Source organism: Cetorhinus maximus, chromosome 6 (genome assembly GCF_964194155.1).
Source record: "Cetorhinus maximus chromosome 6, sCetMax3.hap1.1, whole genome shotgun sequence".
NCBI lineage: Eukaryota > Metazoa > Chordata > Chondrichthyes > Lamniformes > Cetorhinidae > Cetorhinus > Cetorhinus maximus.
The window spans coordinates 17,378,873-17,401,599 of record NC_135884.1 but is presented as its reverse complement, the minus strand read 5'-3'; the positions used below and the strand labels follow the sequence as shown (position 1 = coordinate 17,401,599).

General features: G+C 43.1%; 1 protein-coding gene across 5 annotated transcripts; it reads right to left on the bottom strand.

The window, feature by feature from the left end:
* Window positions 1-416: 416 nt before the first annotated feature.
* Window positions 417-21,890, bottom strand: ogg1 (8-oxoguanine DNA glycosylase). Of its 5 annotated transcripts, none has more exons than XM_078543278.1 (8): window positions 21,769-21,890; window positions 20,253-20,402; window positions 18,530-18,993; window positions 14,022-14,201; window positions 7,635-7,813; window positions 6,533-6,680; window positions 3,117-3,166; window positions 417-1,729 (listed from the first exon to the last, which is right to left on the bottom strand). In XM_078543278.1, exons 2-8 carry the CDS (start codon window positions 20,360-20,362, stop codon window positions 1,646-1,648), a joined length of 1,215 nt encoding a protein of 404 aa, XP_078399404.1. In that variant the 5' UTR covers window positions 20,363-20,402; window positions 21,769-21,890; the 3' UTR covers window positions 417-1,645. The 5 variants fall into 5 exon arrangements, with proteins under 5 accessions (XP_078399404.1, XP_078399405.1, XP_078399407.1 ...); XM_078543279.1 differs by having other exon boundaries at window positions 21,728-21,869; XM_078543281.1 differs by lacking the exon at window positions 21,769-21,890 and adding an exon at window positions 21,072-21,084.
* Between the last annotated feature and the right edge of the window lie 837 nt (window positions 21,891-22,727).

Sequence of the window (22,727 nt, the reverse complement as noted above, 5' to 3'; positions counted from 1 at the left end):
TGCCTGAGTCCAATGAAGGCAAGTTCAATAGTGGCTTTCAAAAGGGAATTGGATAAGCAGCTGAAGGAAACAAATTTGCAGGGCTATAGGGAAAAGGCAGGAGAGAAGGAATAGCTAAATTAATCTTACAGAGAGCCGATCAAATGACCTCCTCCTGTGCAGTAACCACTCTATGATTCTACTTAGAATGATACAGTGCAGGAGCCATTTGACCCATGGTGCCTATGGTACAGCCATCCAATTAATTCTACTCCTGTGCTCTTTCCCCATAGCCCTGCAAATGTTCTCCAATCAAGTATTTATAGTTGCCAATAGTAATCGTTGTTAATATTTTACATGAACCTCTAAATTACATTGTAGCCTCTAACTGGATACCTCATAGTCTTCAATGAGGTGATGCAGAATCCAATATTAATAATCTTCATTCTTTATTAGATTGACAAAAATACATTAATAAAATCTTTATCTATCCATGGATGTATCAAATTCATTAATGAGTGTACATTTTTCCTTCCTTTCCAAGGCAACTTGATATGCTAACATTGTAGTTGCTTAGAACGTATAGTGCAGAAACAGACCATTTGACTCAATTAGTCAGTGCCGTTGTTTATGCTCCACACAGCCTCCTCCCTCTTCATCCAACCCTATCAGCAGATCCTTCTGTTGCTTTCTCCCTCATGTATATACCTAGCCTCCCCTTAAATGCCTCTATGCTAATGTCTCAACTATTCCATGTGGTGGCAAGTTCCACATCCTCATCACTCTCTGGGTAAAAACTTTCTCCTGAATTACTTATTGGATTTATTAGTGACTCATTTATATTTAACAACCCTAGTTTCGGCTTCCCCAAATAGAAATATCTCCTCCAGTCTACCCTATCAAACCCTTTCATGATCTTAAAGGGGAGTCAAGGGTCATGGAGGACAGGCAGGAAAGTGCTCTTAGGCCCAGATCTGATCTTACTGAACGGTGGAGAACGCTCAAGAGGCTGTAAGAACTACACATGCTCCTATTTCTTATGTTAACAGCCTCCATCAGATCATCCCTCAGCCTTGGTTAAAAATTCAAAAGACATGAGCCTGTACTTTTTGATGGGGGGTGGGGAGTGGGGACTGGGGGAGTGTGAGGAGGATTGTAGGGCTGGATTCCTAGTGGGTGTACAGTAACATAACTAGAAGTTCACCTGTAACTGAAATAGATTTTCTTTAGAAGTTCTTTGCAGAATTCTCCCATTCCACATTAACACCCAAACTCCCTTGTCAAGGTGCACACTGAATCTAGTATCCCCAGTCCAAAATAGTATTTGCAGACTCATCCTTTTGCCATATTATTGTAGTACAGCCTTCAGATTACTCTTACTTGAGCATTCCTACGTGTAAAAGTCATGACAGAAAACCACAGAAGATCAAAGGGCTCTGGCTTTGATAATTCTGAAAAGCATTTTCACAGTAATGCCCGATGAGTGGACTGGAAAAAGAGGCAGGTTTATATTCCCTCACCGGGATAAAAAATGGGCCTAGACAGTGCTGAAGTGCAAGTTTAAGCAATGAAACAGGGCTGGGGTCACAAGAGTTATATCACAGGAGTTGTGTAAAATAGTAATTACATTATCCTCTGCATTATGTAGGACTAATAGTTCCTGGTGTCAGCTCCTGGTGTCTCTGTTCTGCTGTAGCTCTTGCTTGGACTTGTATTCCTGAAACCTCTTTAAATCTGCGGAAAACAGAACCTGGAATAGGGAAGTACAAATAATTAGTTGTTGAGAGGTGGAGAAAGAACACAGTACTGACAGTACACAGTCAATATTGACTCTCTAAGCCATACTTCATTTGCTGCCAGGAAATGGTTCAATTCTATAATTGCTACCCTTTAGACTTGCACCAATGTATCAACCAAGATACGTGTGAGTTATCACAAATTACACAACTGATTCACCCCAGACACAGATTCTTTCTTATTATACACACTTGTAACTCTCCCAGTGTCCAATGTCATGTCTAAGCCCAACAATTACACTATAATCTCTATCGTTGTCCTGCGTCATCTTTCTCCAGTGCTCTATCTGAACCCATCAATCACATTATAGTGCATAGATTACTTACAAATTCCAACTTGGAAAAAGGTTGTTCAGCTCATCCAATTCAAGTTGGTGTTTACCCTGCACTCAAGCAAATAGCTCGAATCACATTTAACCATCCTTTCCCCATATCCCTTTATCTCCTTTTCCTTTATTCACCTATCCAATCTAATCTTGAATGTTGACAGCTTCTGCCTCAACTATTTAACCCTGGATGTGAATTCAGTTGCATCTCTTGCTCCCTGTTCTATAAATCTTTTATTTAATCTTGTATCTATTTTCTTACTCTAAATCTTTTATTAACCATGATTGACAGGTATTGTAATCAATCAATTAAACGGTTATAGGTGCCCTCTTCTTAAAGGGACACCACTAATTTAATTCAACTTGAACAAAAATTTAATGGAAACTTAACAAATCAAATTAAAATTTGGTGTCAGGTGTTGATGAAACATTCCAGTTGCCCCAGTGGTCAGCATTCGTGGAAGGACTCAAGTGTACAGGCGGACACCGGATTCTCCCACTTCCAGGACACCCTGGCACAAATGTTTAACTGTTGAAGAGAGGTACACAGTCGGGTCGAATAACCTCGTCGGCTGCCAGTTGCCTGGATTTGTTGATGGGGCCCCTTGTCTCTTGACTACTAGAAATAAATCTGCTCTTATCTATCCTAGCCCATCTTTCCGGAATTTTAAACACTCCTGTCATATCACCCCATAATCTGCACTGTTCTATCAAACAAAGCTCCAATCTTTCAAGTCTACCTTTGGATGTGTACTTGCTAATACAGCCTGTATCCTGTTGGATCTGCACTGTACCCTCACTAAAGCCTTAATATCCTTATTTAGTGTGGAACCTAATACTACATACGCTACCTGAGGTCTTATTGAGGTTTTATATAGATAGGCTCATCATTACCTCTCGGCATTATATTCTATATCTCTTATTACAAGACCGAGAATCTTTGTATTCCCTTTTCGTTCTTTTGATCATTATGATTCTTCTAATCGTCTATGAATTGTGCATTTTTATTACTTACAGAATGTGCCCAGCCAGCAAAGGGACCCCACAGGTTACGAAAATAATCACCTGAAATAAAAATATAGGAGGTAGTTAAGGTTCCCAGACATAACTAAAAAGCTGCTCCATGTTGTAAGTATAGTGTATAATGCTCAATACATGATGATCTGGTGATGGGTTCTGTGCATTAACACCCTGTGTATGCTTTTATAATTTCAACCAAATATAAAACGGACACAGCAGCATTATAACAGAGATCACAGAATATGAAAGCACTGAACTAAAGCCTTCAGCATGTAAGACTAGCCATATTAGACAACAGAAAGTGTTAGAAATGGCAGTACACCTAAGAGAGATTGTTGTATTGAGCAGATTCTGTATGCTGTTTTTAGCAGATATTGTACAGCAGCAAGGATTATTAATGAATACTGTAGGTAAGTAACCCATTTAACAGACTATTCAGCAGGGGATCGGGCACCAAGATGTAATATTAAAAAGTAGGATCAAGGTGCACAAAAAGACTGGGAGAAATGGTTCGATAGAAATAATGCCAGAATTAAGTGGGATCATAGAAAATACAAAGAGGTCAAGTTAAGTTTGGGTTGCATGTGTAAATGCACAAAGTATGGTTCATAAGGTTAGTGAGCAGCAGGTACAAATAGCCCTGTGGGATATGATGCAGTGGTGATAACTGCAACCTGGCTCAAAAAAGGGGAGTTTTGAATGCTTAACATTCCTGGGTACCAGGTATTCAAGAAAGATAGGGAAGGATAAATAGAGGATGAGTAGCAATTCTGATTAAGGAAAATATTACAGTGCTATAAGGAGAGAATGTCCTTATGAGTCAAAGACAAAACTGATTTGTTTGGAGTTTAGAAACAAAGGAGTTATTACGCTACTGAGTATATTTTATAGGCCAGCAATTAGTGGAAATTAGATAGAGGAATGGATTTGTAAAGAAATTCCATAGAGGTGCACGAACTATAGAGTAGTGATAATAGGAAAATGGAACAGTGATTGTGTTAAGGGCAGAGGAGAGGAGGAGTTTCTGCAGTATTATCAGGTGAATTTTCTTGATTGGGATGTTTCCTGCCCAATGAGGAATGAGGCAGCACTGGAACTAGTTCAGGGGAATGAAGTGGGTCATTGAAGAATGCCACAATTGGAAAGCATCTTGGGAATAGTGATCATAGCATCATTAGATTTAGATTGGTTACAGAGAAAGACACAATAAAAGGGTTGCATGCAGATTGGTGAGGCTGGATAGGCACAAGGCAAAGCGGAGGTACTAAATGGGCACTTTGCCAAAACTATGGGAAACAAGGAGGTTGCTGGGATACTGAATGAGATAAAAAATGTTCAATGGAGGTACTAGGAAGGCTGGCAGTACTGAAAGTAGTTAAGCCACCTTGACCAGGTAGGATACACCATAGGTTGCTAAGGAAGTAAGGATGAAAAGAGCAGAGTTGCTGGTCACAATCTTCCAATCCTCCTTAGATATAAGGGTGGTGCCAGAGAACTAGAGGGGTGTAAATGTTATACCTTGTTCAAAAAAAGGGGACCAGGATAAGTGTGGCAATTAGGCCAGTCAGTTAATTATCAGTTCTCGGGAAGTTTTTAGAAACAATAATCTGGGTGAAAATTGACAGCCACTTGGACAAGCATGGACTATTAAAGGAAAACCATTGTGGATTTGTTATGGGAAAATCATGTTTGAATAACTTGACTTGAGTTTCCTGATGAGTTAACAGAGAGGGTGGATGAGGGTATTGCAGTTGATGCTGTGTATATGGACTTCCAAAAGGCATTTGATAAAGTACCACATATTGAATTTGTTAGCAAAATTGAAGCACATGGGGTAAAAGAAGCAGTAGCAGCATAGATACAAATTAAAAATTTTTTAAAAAATGATACATAAAAAGGAAGCATATGCAGGGTTACGAGAAGTAGGCGGGGAATGGCACTAGGTGCATTGCTCATTTAGAGAACTGGCCTAGACATGGCGGGCTGAATGGCCCCCTTCTGTGCTGTAACGATTCTGTGATTCTGAGATTAGCCAGGGCATATAAAACAGTTGTGGTGAATGTTTTTTTGGGCTGGAGGGAGGTATACAGTAGCATTCCCCAACGTTCAGTACTAGGACCACAGCTGTTTTTGTTATGTATTAATGGCTTGGACTTGAGGGTGCAGAACACAATTTCAAAATGTGCAGATGGCACAAAACTTCCAAGCATAGAAAACAGTGAGGAAGACGGTAATACATTTAAAGAGGATACAAATGGGCTGGTGAAATGGGGAGACGGTGGCGTTGTGGTAATGTCACTGGACTAGTAATCCAGAGGCTCAGGCTAATGCTCTGGGGACACGGGTTCAAACCCCACCACGGCAGCTGGTGGAATTTAAATTCAATTAATAAATCTGGAATCGAAAACTAGTCATTGATTCTTGTAAAAAAACTCATCTTGTTCACTAACCTTACTTACTACTTACCTGGCCTGGCCTACGTGACTCTTAACTGTCCTCTGAAATGGCCTAGCAAGTCACAATTCAAGGGAAATTAGAGATAGTCAACAAATGCTGGCTTTGCCACATCCATCCCATGAAAGAATAAAGGAATGATGGACACAGATGAAATTCAATGCAGTAAAGAGGTGGGAAGAATGACAAGAGACTTGCACAATTTTAAATGGGATGCAAAAAGAGAGAGACCGGGGCTGGGTGTTAGCGGACAAATCTTTGAAGGTGACAGGACAGATTAACAAAGTAGCTAATACAGCATATGGAATTCTGGGTTTTATAAATAGAGACACCGAGTACAAAAACCAGGAAGTTATGCTAAATCCACATCAAATGCCAGTTCCACTGTAGCTGGAGTATTGTGGCCAATTCTGGGCACCACACTTTAGGGGAGATTTACTAGAATGGTTCAGGGATGAGGGGCTTTGGCTAGATTGGAGAAGATGCGGTTATTGTTAAGAGTAGTGAAGGCATGGGGGTAATTTGATAGAGGTGTTTAAAACCATGAATGGTTTAGAGTGCGTAAAGAGAAACTGTTCCAAAGGCCAAAGGATCGATAATGAGATTTAAGGTAATTGGCAGAAGAACCAGAAGCCACTTGAGGAAAAACTTTATTACGTAATGAGTGGTTAACACCTTGCCTGATGGGGCGGTGGATACAGGATCAATAGTAGCTTTCAAATGGGATTTGGATAAATACTTGAGGAAAACATTGCAGGGATATGGGGAAAGAGCAGGGCAGTGGGACTAACAGGATTGTTCTTTGAAAGGGCTGACACAGGCCTGATGGTTTGAATAGTCACCTTCCGTACTGTACAGTTCTATGATTCAGAGCGTCTATAACTAGGTATCGAAACAGTGGTTCATACAATGCAGTTTATTGCTCCTATTAACACCCTGGATCGATCTTTTTCCTACCAATTTCTCGATACACTTTGTCAGTGAGAGTCCTTTGACCTGAGCCCAGGTGGGAGTGATAATCACGCTTCGTGATCTGCCAGACGTGTGTGTCCACGGGAATAACTTCTGCCTTATCCAGAGACATCAAGCAAACACAGTCAGCCACCTAGAACCGGGGATCAGAGAATTAGTAATTACAGAGAAGAATGTGTTGTGAAACTTGTCTGATGAAGATAGGTTATATAAACTTGGTTCACATTCCCCTGAATTTAGAACGCTGAGGGTGATCTAATCGAGATGCTTTTAAAAAAAAAATGGATTCGAAACAAAAACTATTTCCTCTGGTGCGGGAAACAAGAACAAAGGGACATCATCTTAAAAGTAGAGCTTGGTCATTTTGGCGAGGTGGGGGGGGGATCAGGAAGCATTATTTTCCACACAAAAGGTAGTGGAATTCTAAAATTGCTCCCCCAAAAAGCTGCCGATTCTGGCTCAATTAAAATTTTCAGGACTGAGGTCATTAGATTCTTGTCTGGTCAGGGGATCAAGGGTTTTGGATTAAAGGCAGGTAAACAGAGTTAAGATGCAGATCAACTATTAGATAGGTCCACTAGAATGGAGCAGGGCTGAATGGCCAATGCCTGTTCCTATGGTATAAATGCATAGTTGGATTTGTCTGTACACTCAGCTGAAACTCAGCTTCACGTTCACTCCTCGGTTCTACACAAGAGAAGTGGATGGAAACAGAATGTAAAAGCCACGAGGACTGGCTTTGCAGCTATTAGTACAAATTCTAAACCTTGTGCGTCTCCAGTCTAATACCACTGATCAATGTCAGAAGGCAGCTTTTACCTAAAATGGGAGTTCATTTCCCCAACATTATTACCTCTCATTTTGATAAGCACATAATCCAAAAACGAAAATAGACACAAAAAAATGGTAGTTATAGCTCCCTTCTGGCTTTTCCTCATTTTGGTTAAGGCTGAGTCAATTTTGGAGCAATCAGTGAGTTAAAAGTGAAGAAAATGAAACAAGTTTCTGTCAGCTTAGGAGAATAACAGCAGTTAAATGTTTAAACTCCCAGCCACTGGTTGAGCCATTCACAGGCAATCTGACCCACCTTTGTCCCCACACCAGGTAAAGTGCACAGTGCACGCTTTGCTTCCTCATATGGTGCCTCGCGAAGTGACTTCAGCCAATCGGAACCATGTGTGTCAAGTATCATCTTTGCACTCTGATTGACGAACTTTGCTCTGTATCCAAATCCCAGAACCCGTAGCTGTTTCTCCACATCATCTCCTATGTGGGGAATCACAAGGAACCATCATCCTTTATTCCAATCCAGCACTCAAACTTGCCCTCTCCACATCACCCTCACCCTGCCCCTGCCTCTCCCCATCATCCTCCACCTCACCCCTGCTGCTCCACATTATTATGTAAACATAAAAATCAGCATATTCTTTGGTTCCTCATCTCTTGGCTAACTTTCAGATATGACCCGCAGAATTCCTTGCCCACTATTAATTTCTGTTGACATCTGTTCCATTTAGTGCATGGTACATTGTTATTTAAGTTAATGATTTTACACTGTACACACCTACAGGTCAACATCTTTCTGTACACAAACTCACCTGTTACAGTTCATTAAAGTGGACCCATTTACAACGCTAGAATTTCTTGTTGAACCGGTCTGAAAACAATGTGCTTCTATCAGTCTGCCTTTTTTGTCTCTCTTTTCATTGGTCTGACTTATTGAGGGATGAAGAGAGAAGTTGCATTTATATAGTGCCTTTCGCTTTCTCGGGATGCCTCAAAGCACTTCACAGCTAATGAAGTACCTTAGAAGTGTAGTCGCTGTTGTAACGTAGCAAAACATTGTGACTGATCTGTACACCGCAAGGTCCCACAAACAGCGGTGAGATAAATGTCCAGATCACCGGTTGAAGGATAACTTAGAGGTGAAAAGTGCTACTACTGAGCCAAGGCTGACACTGATTACTTATACACTTTTCTATTTAAAACTTACTTATTCCACAATCTTTAGCTAAATGATGACTAGCCCCAGCTGCTAATGGAAAACCAAAGAGCTGCCCCACAACCCAAATCACACAAATAAACACTACACCAACCCAATATTTAGACATAGGTTGATGAAGCTCAGTCAGTAACCCCTCAGCAACAGACCACTAAAGAGTTTAATGAAACTTCAATTACCAGGCACCACCAATGTCTGATTTTAAAATAATAAGATTGCTCTTATTTTTCGCAATTGAAGTTCATGCAACAAGAAAGAAGTTCAAGACCCAAGAACTTCCCAGTTTCTTCTGTGGAATGGAACTGAAGCTTGATCCATTGTTATTGGTGCTGACTGGAGGGTTTGCTGGAAGTACCATTTGCAGACAGTGGTCCTGCTCTTTTGTTCCAGAAAAGGTACTTAAATAGTTTTCCAGTGTGATATCACCACCTAGTGGTAAAAGAAAAATGCTACAGGCAAAATCACCTTCAGGGAAAATACAATTGACTCCCTTCCTCTCTCCACTGCTACAAACCTGGATTTGTGCCAACCACTTTTCAGTTGGTAAACATCTAGTTTCCAAGACTTGTGTACATTCTCTTTTTTCCTCATCTCCTCAAGGTGTTGATACATAGTTAGGGTACGAATCCATTGCTACTCCCCACCACCAACCTGCACATGTTTATTAATAGGGTTGCCAACTCTAGTGGGACATATTCTGGACACAACGTAATGGTTTTAAGAGCTGAGCTGCTCGAAACTCTTTAAATTATTGAATAAGCAGTTTGCCCAAAGATTTCCATCAGCGGAAAATAAAGACCAGGTAGTTTGCTGTGGTCACATGATGGTGCCGGTGTTTGCATGGTTACCTGGTTGCAGTCATTCAGTAGCAGTTACACCTTTACCTTGCAGCAGTTGCAAGACAAATAGTTGAGCTGATCATTTGCAAATGTCTGTGACCCCACATAGTAACCGATAATAATTCATCCTGATCTAAAAATAATCTACACCTTGATCGAATAGGCCTCCTCCAGCAGTTAGAGGAAGCACTGTTTATTAAACTCACTCCCATCCGGTCAGGTAAGTCTCCCAGAAGGAAAAAACAGTTCAGACCAGTACTCTTATTTCCCAGTTTTTACTGGTGTTCCTTTTTTTGATTCATTCATGGGATGTGGGCTTCGCTGGCTGGGTCAGCATTTATTGCCCATCCCTAGTTGCCCTTGAGAAGGTGGTGGTGAGCTGCCTTCTTGAACCGCTGCAGTCCATGTGGTGTAGGTAATACCCACAGTGTTCGGAAGGGAGTTTCAGGATTTTGACCCAGTGACAATGAAGGAACAGCTGCCCTTGTCCTTCTAGGTGGTAGTGGTCGAAGGTTTGGAAGGTGCTGTCGAGGAGCCTTGGTGAATTCCTGCAGTGCATCTTGTAGATGGTACACACACTGCTGCTACTGTGCATCGGTGGTGGAGGCAGTGAATGTTTGTGGATGTGGTGCCAATCAAGCAGGCTGCTTTGTCCTGGACAGTGTCAAGCTTCTTGAGTGTTGTGGGAGCTGCACTCATCCAGGCAAGTGGGGAGTATTCCACCACACTCCTGACTTGTGCCTTGTAGATAGTGGACAGGCTTTGGGGAGTCAGGAGGTGAGTTACTCGTCCCATGATTCCTAGCCTCTGACCTGCTCCTGTAGCCATAGTATTTACATGGCTAGTCCAGTTCAGTTTCTGGTCAATGGTAACCCCCAAGATACTGATTATGGGGGATTCAGTGATAGTAATGCCATTGAACATCAAGGAGCGATGGTTGGATTCTCTCTTGTTGGAGATAGTCTTTGCCTGGAACTTGTGTGACGCAAATGTTATTTGCCACTTGACACCCCAAGCCTGGATATTGTCCAGGTCTTGCTGCATTTGGACATGGACTACTTCAGTATCTGAAAAGTCATGAATGGTGCTGAACATTGTGCAATCATCAGTGAACATCCCCACTTCTGACCTTATGATGGAAGGAAGGTCATTGATGAAGCAGCTGAAGATGGTTGGGCCGAGGACACTACCCTGAGGAACTCCTGCAGTGATGTCCTGGAGTTGTGATGACTGACCTCCAACAACCACAACCATCTTCCTTTGTGTTTGGTATGACTCCAACCAGTGGAGAGTTTTCCCCCTGATTCCCATTAACTCCACTTTTGCTCGGGCTCCTTGATGCTGCATTCGGTCAAATGCTGCCTTAATGTCAAGGGCAGTCACTCTCACCTCACCTCGGGAGTTCAGCTCTTTAGTCCATGTTTGAACCAAGGCTGTAATGAGGTCAGGAGCTGAGTGGCCCTGGTGGAACCCAAACTGGGCGTTCGTGAGCAGGTTATTGCTAAGCAAGTGCCACTGTTAATGACCCCTTCCATTACTTTACTGATGATCAAGAGTAGACTGATGGGGCGATAATTGGCCAAGTTGGATTTGTCCTGCTTTTTGTGTACAGGATATACCTGGGCAACTTTCCACATAGCCGGGTAGATGCCAGCATTGTAGCTGTACTAGAACAGCTTGGCTAGGGGCGCGGCAAGTTCTGGAGCACAAGTCTTCAGTACTATTGCCAGAATATTGTCAGGGCCTATAGCCTTTGCAGTACCCAGTGCCTTCAGCTGTTTCTTGATATCACGTGGAGTGAATCAATTTGGCTGAAGACTGGCATCTGTGATGCTGGGGACCTCTGGAGGAGGCTGATATGGATCATCCACTTGGCACTTCTGGCTGAAGATTGCTGCAAATGCTGCAGCCTTATCTTTTGCACTGATGTGCTGGGCTCCTCCATCATTGAGGATGGGGATATTTGTGGAGCCCCCTCCTCCAGTGAGTTGTTTAATTGTCCACTGCCATTCACAACTGGATGTGGCAGGGCTGCAGAGCTAAGGTATACAGACCTTAAGTTCAGGCCAGTATCCTTATTTCCCAGTTTTTACTGTTTTATTGTTCTGGGCTGGGAGATTAGTCTTTAATTCTGAAGACACTGGGTCAACCCAGAAGGGTTGTTAACTCCAGTTATCAATCATCTGTGAATAAACTAGCCTAATAAGCTCAACAGGCCATTTGATGTTGGACAGTATCATGGCCAAGCTTGTCTCAGACGTCATCCAAACCAGCACACATCCAACAGGGGGGCACTGGATAGCAATCAGGGGCTGAAAGCAGGGCCAATTCTCCTTCCCCAAGGCTGGGCTCACTGAAGCAAACTGTAGCACACGTACTGCCAGCTAAACCAAGATCAGCTCACTCAGGGAGCAAAGTTGGGATCTTGCTGGTCAGATAATCACTTGATAAACTTGCTAAGCCATTGGGAAGATTCTTTTATAATTGTCTTTCAACAGCAAATTTCACAACTAGCATTTGGTAAGTAATTGGGAAAGAATCAGGAACATGTATCAAACGATTTGGAAACACAACACTCAGAGATGACATTGCAACAGCCAGAAACTAGAAGTATCCTGGGCATATCTGTATAGCCAGATCTGAAAGGCCTGTGAATGGGTTAAATTGCAGGGGGTGCGTGTGGAGGCAAACAATTTGGTTTGTGTGTTTTATTGCTGTGTTTCTTACTAGTGACAGAGGGCTAGGTGGAAAGAAACAGTTCAGTGGAATGCAGACAAGAGCAAAGATTCAAGTCCAGGACTGGACAGGCTATTAGTCAGTCCGGTGAAACCACCTTCTGTCCTTCACCCCTCAATCGCTTTCACTAACATTGCTAACCAGAAGGCTGAACAAACAATTCAAAAAGCAACTTGTAAAGAGCTTGATTTGGAGTGTTTTGTATGGATGTGAGACTTGGATTTTATGGAAGAAGGAGACTAACATGCTTTAAAATGTGGTTTTGGGGGAGGATGGAAAGGATCTGCTGAACAGAGAGAGTAACAAATGATAAAGTGCTGTGGAGACTGAATGAACGAAGAAATTTGCTGACTGTAATTAGGAACAGGCAGGCAGATGGGGCCTGACACATTTTAAGAGGAAACAGATTTGTAAGAGATGCTCTGGAGGGAAATTTTCAAGGAAAAAGAGGTAGAGGAAGGAAGAAAATATCAATGTTGGATGGCTTGAAAATTAAAGGAAGTTATTGGAAAATGAAAGGACTGTCACAGGATAGAGATATGGAAAGATTACTATGAGCCAAGGAGTTGCCTTTGGGCACAGAACAAATGATGATGATGATATCAACAAGTTTCTCTTAACATTGCCAGTATTACGTCTCCATTTCCTTCCAGGCAATCTGTTCTAAACAATAAGCACTCTCTGTGTAAAGTTGTTAAATCTGAACTGTTCATCTTCCCTCTTTTAAGCTTCCTTCCCTTATCCATGCTCCTTTGTAATACAGTTTCCAATAACAGAAAACATGTTAAGGTCCACCTTATTATCCATTAAAATCTACAATGCTGCAACACAGAGTCCCCTGAGCCTCCCCGGGTCAAGGGGCTGAATGGACTATTCCTGTTCCTATGTTCTTTCACTGTATATGCTCATGCTTTTCATAACCCAAGTGCCTGATACAAGGTTATCAATTTCATTGCACATTGTACCCCGAGATTTGAGGTTTTAAAGGCTGGCAAATTCTAGATACCAGCTGGTCAGAGGTTGGGAATTCTACAGAGAGTAACTTATCTGCTAACTCCCTAAATCCTATCCATCATCTACAAGGTACAAGTCAGGAATGTGAAGGATTACCTTCCACTTGCCTGGATGAATGTGGCTCTAACAACACTAAAGAAGCTTGACACCATCTGGAACATACAAGCCCACTTGATTGGCACTCCATCCGACACCTTAAAAAATCCACTCCCTCCACCACTGATGCTCAGTGGCAGCAGTGTGTACCATCTATAAGCTGCACCGCAGCAACTCACCAAGGCTCCTTTGACACCACCTTCCAAACCTGCGACCTCTACTACCAAGGAGGACAAGAACAGCAGAGGCATGGGAACATCACCACCTGCACGTCCCCCTGCAAGACACACACCATCCTGACTTGGAAATATATCGCTGTTCCTTCACTGCCGCTGGGTCAAAATCCTGGAATTTCCTTCCTAACAGCACCTTGGGTGCACTTACACCACATGGACTGCAGCGGTTCAAGAAGGCGACTCACCACCACCTTCTCAAGTCCAATTAAGGATGAGCAATAAATGCTGACCTAGCCAGTCCACATATTGTATTGCAACAACCTGGGCAAGTAGTCATTTCCCATGTCTAAGCCTGGATGCTGAATGTTTGTAGGCTATGCGACCACAAGGGGCATCACGACAAAGACCCCAACCCTAATTCAGGGTTGAACATGCCCTCATGCATCTGTGCTCACCTGTCCCAGCTAGGGGTCACTGGATAACAAGAAGGACTGCTGCCTGGCTCTGTTCTCCTCCTCTCTTTAACCCAGTGGCACTGGGTCCAAATGTCACACCGCACCCCCCATCTCCAGCCAACAGCCCCACCAAACTCTTCCTACTCTGGCACCAACCTGCCAGTGCCTGCAGCGTTGGGAATGAGTAGTAAGTGTAGGCGTCCAGCTTGCACAGCCTCTCTCCGTAGGTCTGGCATAGGCGCTCAATCATTCCTGTGATACGCGAGATGTGGTTGTTGGAGGTGCAGATGAAAGAAAAGAGACACTCAGTAGGATCTTGGCGCAGGATGCGGACACCTGAAACAGCACAGAACACAGGGGCACAGGTTAGAAATAAAATCATTCCTCACTGCCGAGCTGAATAAATAAACTTCCACAATAATCGAGCACTTTCTCCTTCACACACTGTACATATCTCATCAGAGCCGGGGAGTTTTAGAATTTAAAACATCTTCTTGAATGAAGACGAGTTTATGAAATGTGCTGAATAGTGCAGCCCTCAATCCACTAGCTCCCACCTCCTGCCATGCTGTCTGCAGATGAAATGATAATGAAAGACACGTCATTCCCGGATGTAGGCGTCGCTGCAAGGCTGGCATTTACTGCTCGTACCTGGTTACAACCGAGTAAATTGCTAGGCCACTTCAGAGACAGCGAAGAGTTAACCATGTTGGTGTTGACTGGAGTCACCTACAGGCTAGACTGGGTAAGAATGGAAGTTTTGCTTCTCTGACATTAGACTTTTTTTTAAAAAATCACAATTCAACACCTTCATCGTCACTTTTACTGATCCCAGCTTTCATTACCTTATTCTAAAGCCTAAATTTGAATTCTCAAACTGCCATGATAGGATTTGAACTCAATTTCTCAGCATCTAATAACATAATCATTACATTACCATACCCACATAAAGTTATGCTCCTTTGTTCTGGACTCCCCTACCAGAGGAAATAGTTTCTATCTACCCTATCAAATCCTTTAATCATCTTAAAAACCTCAATTAGATCACCCCTTAATCCCCTATACTCGAGGGAATACAAGGCTAGTCTACACAACCTGTCCTTATAATTTAACCCATTCAGTTCACTGGAAAGGACCATGTGCCACCACCTCATTCCCGGAGCTGAATCTACATTCAAATTACACATAAGCTATCAACCAACAGAACATGAAACAGGTAACTGGCAATATTCAATGCGAAACAGCTCCATCTCCCTATGTAGCTCGGGGTCAATGTTTGTTTGCTAACACTTCAGTGAATTGCCTTGGGACGTTTTACTGTGTTAAAGGTGCTTTATAAATGCAATTATTGTTGTTATCTACAAACCCTGCTATCTTCCAAGATGCATGTGTCAAAAACAATGAAGCTGCTTCCTGTGAATTTACTTTCAACATAACTAGACACTCGGGGGGCGGCGGTGGCGGGGGGGTGGGGGGGGGGGGGGGGGGGGGGGGGGGGTGGGGGGACAGCTAATTTCTTGTATAGTGGAACATTGTCACAGGGTCAAACTAGCCCAGGCTCTCTAACAAAAGCCAAATACAATAGATCATGGAAATCTGAAATAAAAGCACAAAACGCTGGAATCACTCAGCAGCTCAGTCAGCGTGTATGGAGAGCTGTCGGAGTATTTCCAGAATGTTCTGCTTTTAACTCAGGCTCTCTGCAGGCTGTCTCCTAGAGGAAACAGACCCAGACAAATATCATTCCAAAGCCTTTGAAGGTGTTTTCAATCAAAAGCCCATTCATAATGAATCTCTCTCTCTCTTGAGGTACCATGCCCTGAGATGGCGTTGATGACCTCATGTTAATCTTGCTCTGGAGGCGTGGATCATCTTCATTGGTGGTTCATTCATCCAGTTTGCGAGGTTCTTTAGAAATACCGTTCTTTATCTACCTCAATTTCTTTTACCATCGATCGGTCCCATCAGCATCACACTTTCTAAATCATGATTTCTTATTCCAAGAAATTCCAACCGTCTCTTCCTGATTTTGGTCAGCAGAGTTGTTTTGCTCTCAGATTTTACTAGCACCTCCTCTTTGGTAGTGTGACAAGTCCAAGATATCTTCATTATTCACCTCAAAATCCACATCGCTGTAGCTTCAATTCTCTGCATTACTTCACTGGTCATCCAACACTCAAAATTGGTATGATGTAACATTCCAGGATTCTCAGCTTTGTTTTCATTGGCTAATTTTGAGTTGATAATACTCTTTTTCATTTTTTGAAATGCACTTTTGGCCATTCCAATCCTCCATCTTATTTCTTGGTTGCACTTTCTGTCAAACATTGACATAGTTTGTAAGTAACAAAATTTGTCTACCTGTGTGATCTTTTCATACTTCACTGTGACCCTACATTCTGCTCCAATTTTCTTTTTGGACACTACTAGACATTTGTTTTCTTACAATTTATGCTCAGCCCTTCTTCTCACTTTCACTCACTACTCTATCCAAAATCTTTTGCAGTTTCTCTTTAGAGTTGGCATTAACAATGGTATCGTTGGCGTATCTTATATTATTAAAGTTGTAACTTCCAACTAATTATCCATGAAGTTCTTCAATCTCTCCAAGAATATTTTCACTGTACAGGTTGAATAAATCTGGGAAGAAAACTCACCCCTGTCTGACTCTTTTTTAATCTTCATAAAGTCACTTAGATCGTTCTCAACTTTTAAGGCTATTGTTTGTTCCCAATAAAGGATTTCTTATCACTCCTAAGATCTTTGCCATCAAGGTCAAGACACTCTAACATGATCATCAGTTCTTCATGGTTCACCTTATCAAGTGCCTTACCATAATCAATAAAACACATGATTACATCTTTTTTCCTCTCTATGGCTCTTTCTGATAGAATGCGTACCATAAAGATAGCATTCCTTGTTTCTCTATCTTCTACAAAACCACATTGAAGAGTTGAAATTTCCAGCATTATATTGCTGCTAGCCCGATTCATCAGTACTCGAAGAAGGATTTTAGTAATGTGACTCATCAGACTATTGTGCAATGGCGTTCACAATCAATTGATCCAGCATTTTTAGGGAGGGCAATAAACATTGATTTACTTAAGTCTGCTGGTATTTCTCCCGTGTCGTAAACTTCATTAAAAATGAGAGTTAGTTTGTCTACTCCAAAGCCTTCTAAACTTTTAATTTGTTTGGTGACCATTTCCTCTGGGCCTTTGGCTTTATTGATTTTCATCTTATTTATTGCTATTCTTACTTCAGCTTTCATGATCTTTGGACCATCCATGTTTTTCTTGTCTGTTGTCCTCAGCTAAGTCTTGTATGTATTCAGTCCACCTTGCAAGAATTTTAAAATTAGATGGGCAGCCAATCATAACAGTACAGGTTGTCAGTTCTCCTAGTTAAAATGTGTGATCACTGGGACTTAAGACTTCACCCCTCCAGCCATCCTAGATTCTATAAAATGGGTACAATCCACGTTTCCCCTTCCTGGGAATGAGGGGTCACAATCTCAGAAGGGGTTGGCCATTTAGGACTGAAATGAGGAGAAATTTCTTCACTTAAAGAGCTGCGAACTTTTGGAACTGTCTGCCCCAGAGAGCTATGGATTCTCACCCATTGATCTCAAGTCAGAGATCGATAGATTTTTGGGTTCGAAGGGAATCAAGAGATATCAGGATAGCACGGGAAAGTGAAGCTGAGGTGGATCAGCCATGATCTTATTGAATGGCAGAGCAGGCTCTTGGGACCCAGGAACCTACTTCTGCTCCTATTTCTCATGTTCAAAACCTCTGATAATAGCTTATTAGAACCAGCTTTTGTTTCATGAAGAACCAAGACTCAGATACATAATGAATTGTTTTCCTGTACCTTACAAGGGCAGCTCATTGAAACCACAAGTAATTTCCTGTGTACTGTCACCGTAATAAGGAATCCAATTAGTAATCTCATGCAGACACAAATAGTGTTATCAGAAAGGATCAGACCACCGAGACTCATTGAGCCAATTCACTTCACTTCAAGAGCATTAATCAGTCACAATTTATTTTAAACATGATACATTCTTAAACATTAGAATCACTGTATTAAATCCACCAAATGCCCTAACTAGGTGAATTAGATCATAAGAAATAGGAGGAGTAGGCTTTTTGGCCCATCAAACCTGCTCCACCATTCGATAAGATCATGGCTGATCTGAATGTGGCCTTATCTCCACTTTCATGCCTGTCCCCCTTAACCCTCGACCCTCTTGTAGATTAAAATTCTGTCTAACTCAGCCTTGGATATATTCAATGGCCCAGCCTCCACCGCTCTAGGGGGTAAAGAATTCCAAAGATTAACAACCCGGCTAAGTTAAAAAAAATCCGTCTTAAATTGGAGACCCCTTATTTTGAAACTGTGCCCCCTAGTTCTAGATTGACCCACAATGGGAAACATCCTTTCAGCAACCATCTACCCTGTCAAGCCCCTTCAGAATCTTACATGTTTCAATAAGATCACCACTCATTCTTCAAACAGGAAGTACCTTCTAATAACTAGCATCCCTTCGGTACAGTGTTTGCAGGGCTGGGTGCAAAATGTCAACCAGACCTTCAAACAGACACAAGCACCACCCATCCAGTTAACATGTAAATGTCGAGCTCCTTCGGGAAGCCACTCACCAGGGAAATCCTGTGCTACTCGCTCAAAGTGTTTGTCAGCTTGACTCCAACGTGAGTACAGCTCAGAGAGACGCACATGCAGCTGAAAGTAGTCAGTTAGAATCCTGCACTCCCCTTTATCCACAGCACTGCTTTCCGATTTCAACAGTCCAGGTGTGCTCATGTTCATCCGCTGCATGTGCTCCACTGGTTCCATTTTCACTTCAGGAAATGTCATCTCTCCTTTTGCAAAGTCTCCATCTTCACTTTTAAATTCCACTTTTATTCCATTTTCCTTTTTTACTTTAACACTGATCATATTTGTGGAAGGCCCTTTTCTCTTCTTGTGACTTGTTGATAATTGGGTGGCATTTTCTGCCTCCTTGGAGTATGTCCGGTACCAGATCTTATCCTCTGTCTGTGTCAGAGTCCACACACGATTCGCGAAGACTCCTGTCCAGTGCCCAGGGCTCGTCTCCTGCCATCTGCAACAAAAGATTCTCGTTCAGACTGGTGCTGATTTAAATACAGGTGCTGTCTTTTACTTCAAACTACCTGCTGGCTCCTCAGCCACAATTATTAGCCTTGCCCTTCAGGTTCCATTGTCCTCTCCCTCGATTACAAGTCCTGCAATCTCGCCCTCAACTGAACCCTTAGCTCCGGCTCTCAAGTCCATACAACACTCCAATGATCAAAATATCAGAAGCCACCCTTACAACTCACGCTCCCCCTGCTTACTCCTAATCCAGTCCCAAGTCAAAACAATTGGGGATAGGTTCTCTCTTTCTCCATTTAGTAGTCACACAGGCAAGGCCTCCACTCCTTGCTGCGACTCGAACTTAGGCCATTATGGAATGAGAGGAGGTCAATTCTCGGTCCTGTCCCTACCCACTAGAGGACTAAAGCATTGATCCAGGGCCTGCTGCTATCTTTTTCTTGGCAGTCGTTGGGGATGATGGCAACAGCAATGTACAGATGGAAATGTATATAAATACTATGACTACAAGAGCAGGTCAGAGGTTGGGAATTCTGCAGCAAATAACTCACCTCCTGACCCCCCAAAGCCTGTCCACCATCTACAAGGCACAAGTCAGGAGTGTGATGGAATACTCTCCATTTGCATGGATGAGTGCAGCTCCAACAACACTCAAGAAGCTCAAAACCATCCAGGATAAAGCAGTCCACTTGATTGGCACCCCATTCACCACCTGAAAAATTCTCTCCCTCCATCACCAATGCACAGTGACAGCAGTGTACAGTGTGTACCATCTACAAGATGCACTGCCGCAACTCACCAAGCCTCCTTAGACACCACCTTCCAAACACACAACCTCTACCATCTAGAAGAACAAGGACAGCAGATAGATGGGAACACCACCACCCGCAAGTTCCCCTCCAAGTCACACACCATCCTGACTTGGAAATATATCACATTCCTTCACTGTCGCTGGGTCAAAATCCTGGAACCGCCTCCCTAGCAGCACTGTGGGTGTACCTATACCACATGGACTCCAGTGGTTCAAGAAGGCGGCTCACCTCCGCCTTCTCAAGAGCAATTAGGGATGGGCAATAAATGCTGGTCTAGCCAGCGATGCCCACATCCCATGAAGGAATAAGTTTTTAAAAGGTTACTCGAAATTGTGTTGTTCACAAGTGCCTGTATATACACTGGAGTTAATGATACAATGGTAAAAAACACTCATCCCATTCTAACCGACACCAAATCTCACAAGCATAAACTCACCGGAACGACTGACCACAAGAAAGCACAATGTCTAGCCTCAGCTCGGAGCGAGCGCAGGGGAGTGAGTGCCACAGTGCTGAGCATGAAGTTAGTGTAGCGTGTCGCTGCATGGCTTTATCAGTAAGTTGACCAGAAATTATCCCAATGACCCTGTAAAACAGAATGAAGGGATGTTACTACAACAAATGTGAAAAGCTTACTTCAGATCAGAGAAGCAGGGTCAATGTTTCATAGCAGTGACTTTTCATCCAAACTGGCAAATGTTACAGGTATAACAGGTTTTAAGCAAGTACAGAGACAGGGAAAGAGGGGAGGGGAGGAAAGAATAAAAGGGGTTTGTGATAGAATGGAAGGCAGCGTGTTTGAATGAACGGCAGCAGAGTCATTACCTGCTGCCCAAAAGGACAAGGGCAGAGGTTATGATCACAAATTGTTGTACTCCACATCAAGTCCGGAGGCATAATTGTGAGGTCCTATTCCTCAAGCTTCCATTTGAGTTTCATTCAAACAGCATAGGAGCCTGAGGTCAGAGTAGAAGCGGGTCAGGGAATGAAAATGGCAAACAGGAGAAGCTTGGGGTCATGCTTTCAGATTGAAAAAAGGTTTTCAGAAAAGAAAAAGAATGATTATCACAGGGGGACAAGAACTTTTCATTAAAAAAAATTAAAATCTTGGCATCGAGGTGTCACTGATTGCCCTGAGATGGTGTTGGTGAGTTACCCTCTTGAAACACTGCAGCAGGTAATAAGCTGGGTAACTTGCTCAGCTGCTTCAGAGAGCAGTTATAAACCAACTACATTGGTGTGAGGCTGGAGTCACGTATCAGGACAGCAGGTTTCCTCCATACAGCACATTAGTGAACCCTTGTTGAATTTTTATTATTGATACCAGCTGAATTGAATTTCTCAAACTGCTACGATGGGATTTAAACTCCTGTTCTGTGCATTATTAATCTAGTAACATAACCCCTACTCACTGCTCAAACCCCGCCCCCTGCCCATCACTACACAAAACCCGCCCCCTGCCCGTCACTGCTCAAACCCCGCCCCCTGTCCATCACTGCTCAAACCCCGACCCCTGTCCTTCACTGCTCAAACCCCGACCCCTGTCCATCACTGCTCAAACCCCGCCCCCTGTCCATCACTGCTCAAACCCCGCCCCCTGTCCATCACTGCTCAAACCCCGCCCCCTGCCCATCACTGCTCAAACCCCGCCCCCTGCCCATCACTACTCAAACCCCACTCCCAGCTCAAACCCCGCCCCCTGTCCATCACTGCTCAAACCCCGCCCCCTGTCCGTCACTGCTCAAAGCCCGCCCCTGTCCATCACTACTCAAACCCCGCCCCCCCGTCCATCACTACTCAAACCACGCCCCCTAGCTACCCGCCTCTGCTTAATTATGGAGCCACATCCGCCCCTGTTCACCACGGCTCAAAGCTTCCTCATCATGTTGAGCTAAAGCTTTTACTTTGCACCTTAATTTGGTTCATTTCACTCTTTGCTGGGAACCTGTCACCTGTATTCCTTCCGAGTCCCCCCGCCCCCGGTTTAATGACAATTCGCCGCTCGAGTATTTGGACCTCACAGCCCCGAGCCTCATCCCGTGGTGGCCGAGTGAAGATTTTGCGAAGTGTCTTTTTTTCCCGTCCCCAGCGTCAATGTTGGCCGAGTGTGTGTCTCCCGAAGTTTTCCATCCATTTTTGTCAGCCAGCTCCAGCCTCAATTAAACAGACGAACCGGCAACAACGTGCTTGCGAGACAAGAGCCTGTCATTTATGCGTGGCAAAAGTTACTTGTGTTATTTAAAAACTATGATCTATCTTTTTGATGCATCTCATTTTTAAAAATACCCAAATGCCCAGTTTAGATACAGAACATTTTACTCATTAGCTCTACCTGTCCCACCCCACCCCCTTAAACCAGCTTATATTTCACCTCTTTTCTATTTTTACTTAGTTCTGTTGAAGAGTCATACGGACTCGAAACGTTAACTGTGTTCCTCTCCACAGATGCTGCCAGACCTGCTGAGTTTTTCCAGGTATTTTTATTTTTATTTTACTCATTAGGTTGGACAACCCATTTCAAAAGAGCAGAGTATGAATCTGCATTATACCATCACCAAATCACTGAATTGTTACAGCACAGGAGGCTGCCATTCGGCCCATCGTGTCTACACTGGCTCTCCAAATAAACAATTTACCTATTGCCATTCCCCCACTTTCACCCCATAAACCTACACATTCTTCCTTTTCAGATAACAGTCTAAGTCACTTTTGAATGCTTCAATTGAACCTATCTCCACCACCTCAGGCAGTGCAATTCAACCACTCGCTATGTGAAAAAGTTTTTCCTCATGTAATGGCCAAGCTTTCAAACCTCAATATACTCCCTATAGTGTGGAGCCGAATACTGCACACTGTACCCATTAGTATCCTGTAGACTTAACACTACCTGTTGATTTCTATATTCTATACC

Coding starts and splice junctions, on each gene's coding strand:
- ogg1 (XM_078543278.1), bottom strand. CDS start 20,362: ATGCAGCGACACGCTACACTAACTTCATGCTCAGCACTGTGGCACTCA. Junction 18,994..20,252: donor TCTTGTGGTCAGTCGTTCCG/GTGAGTTTATGC, acceptor CTTTTGTTGCAG/ATGGCAGGAGACGAGCCCTG. Junction 7,814..14,021: donor AACGCTGCAGGCACTGGCAG/GTTGGTGCCAGA, acceptor TTCCCCACATAG/GAGATGATGTGGAGAAACAG.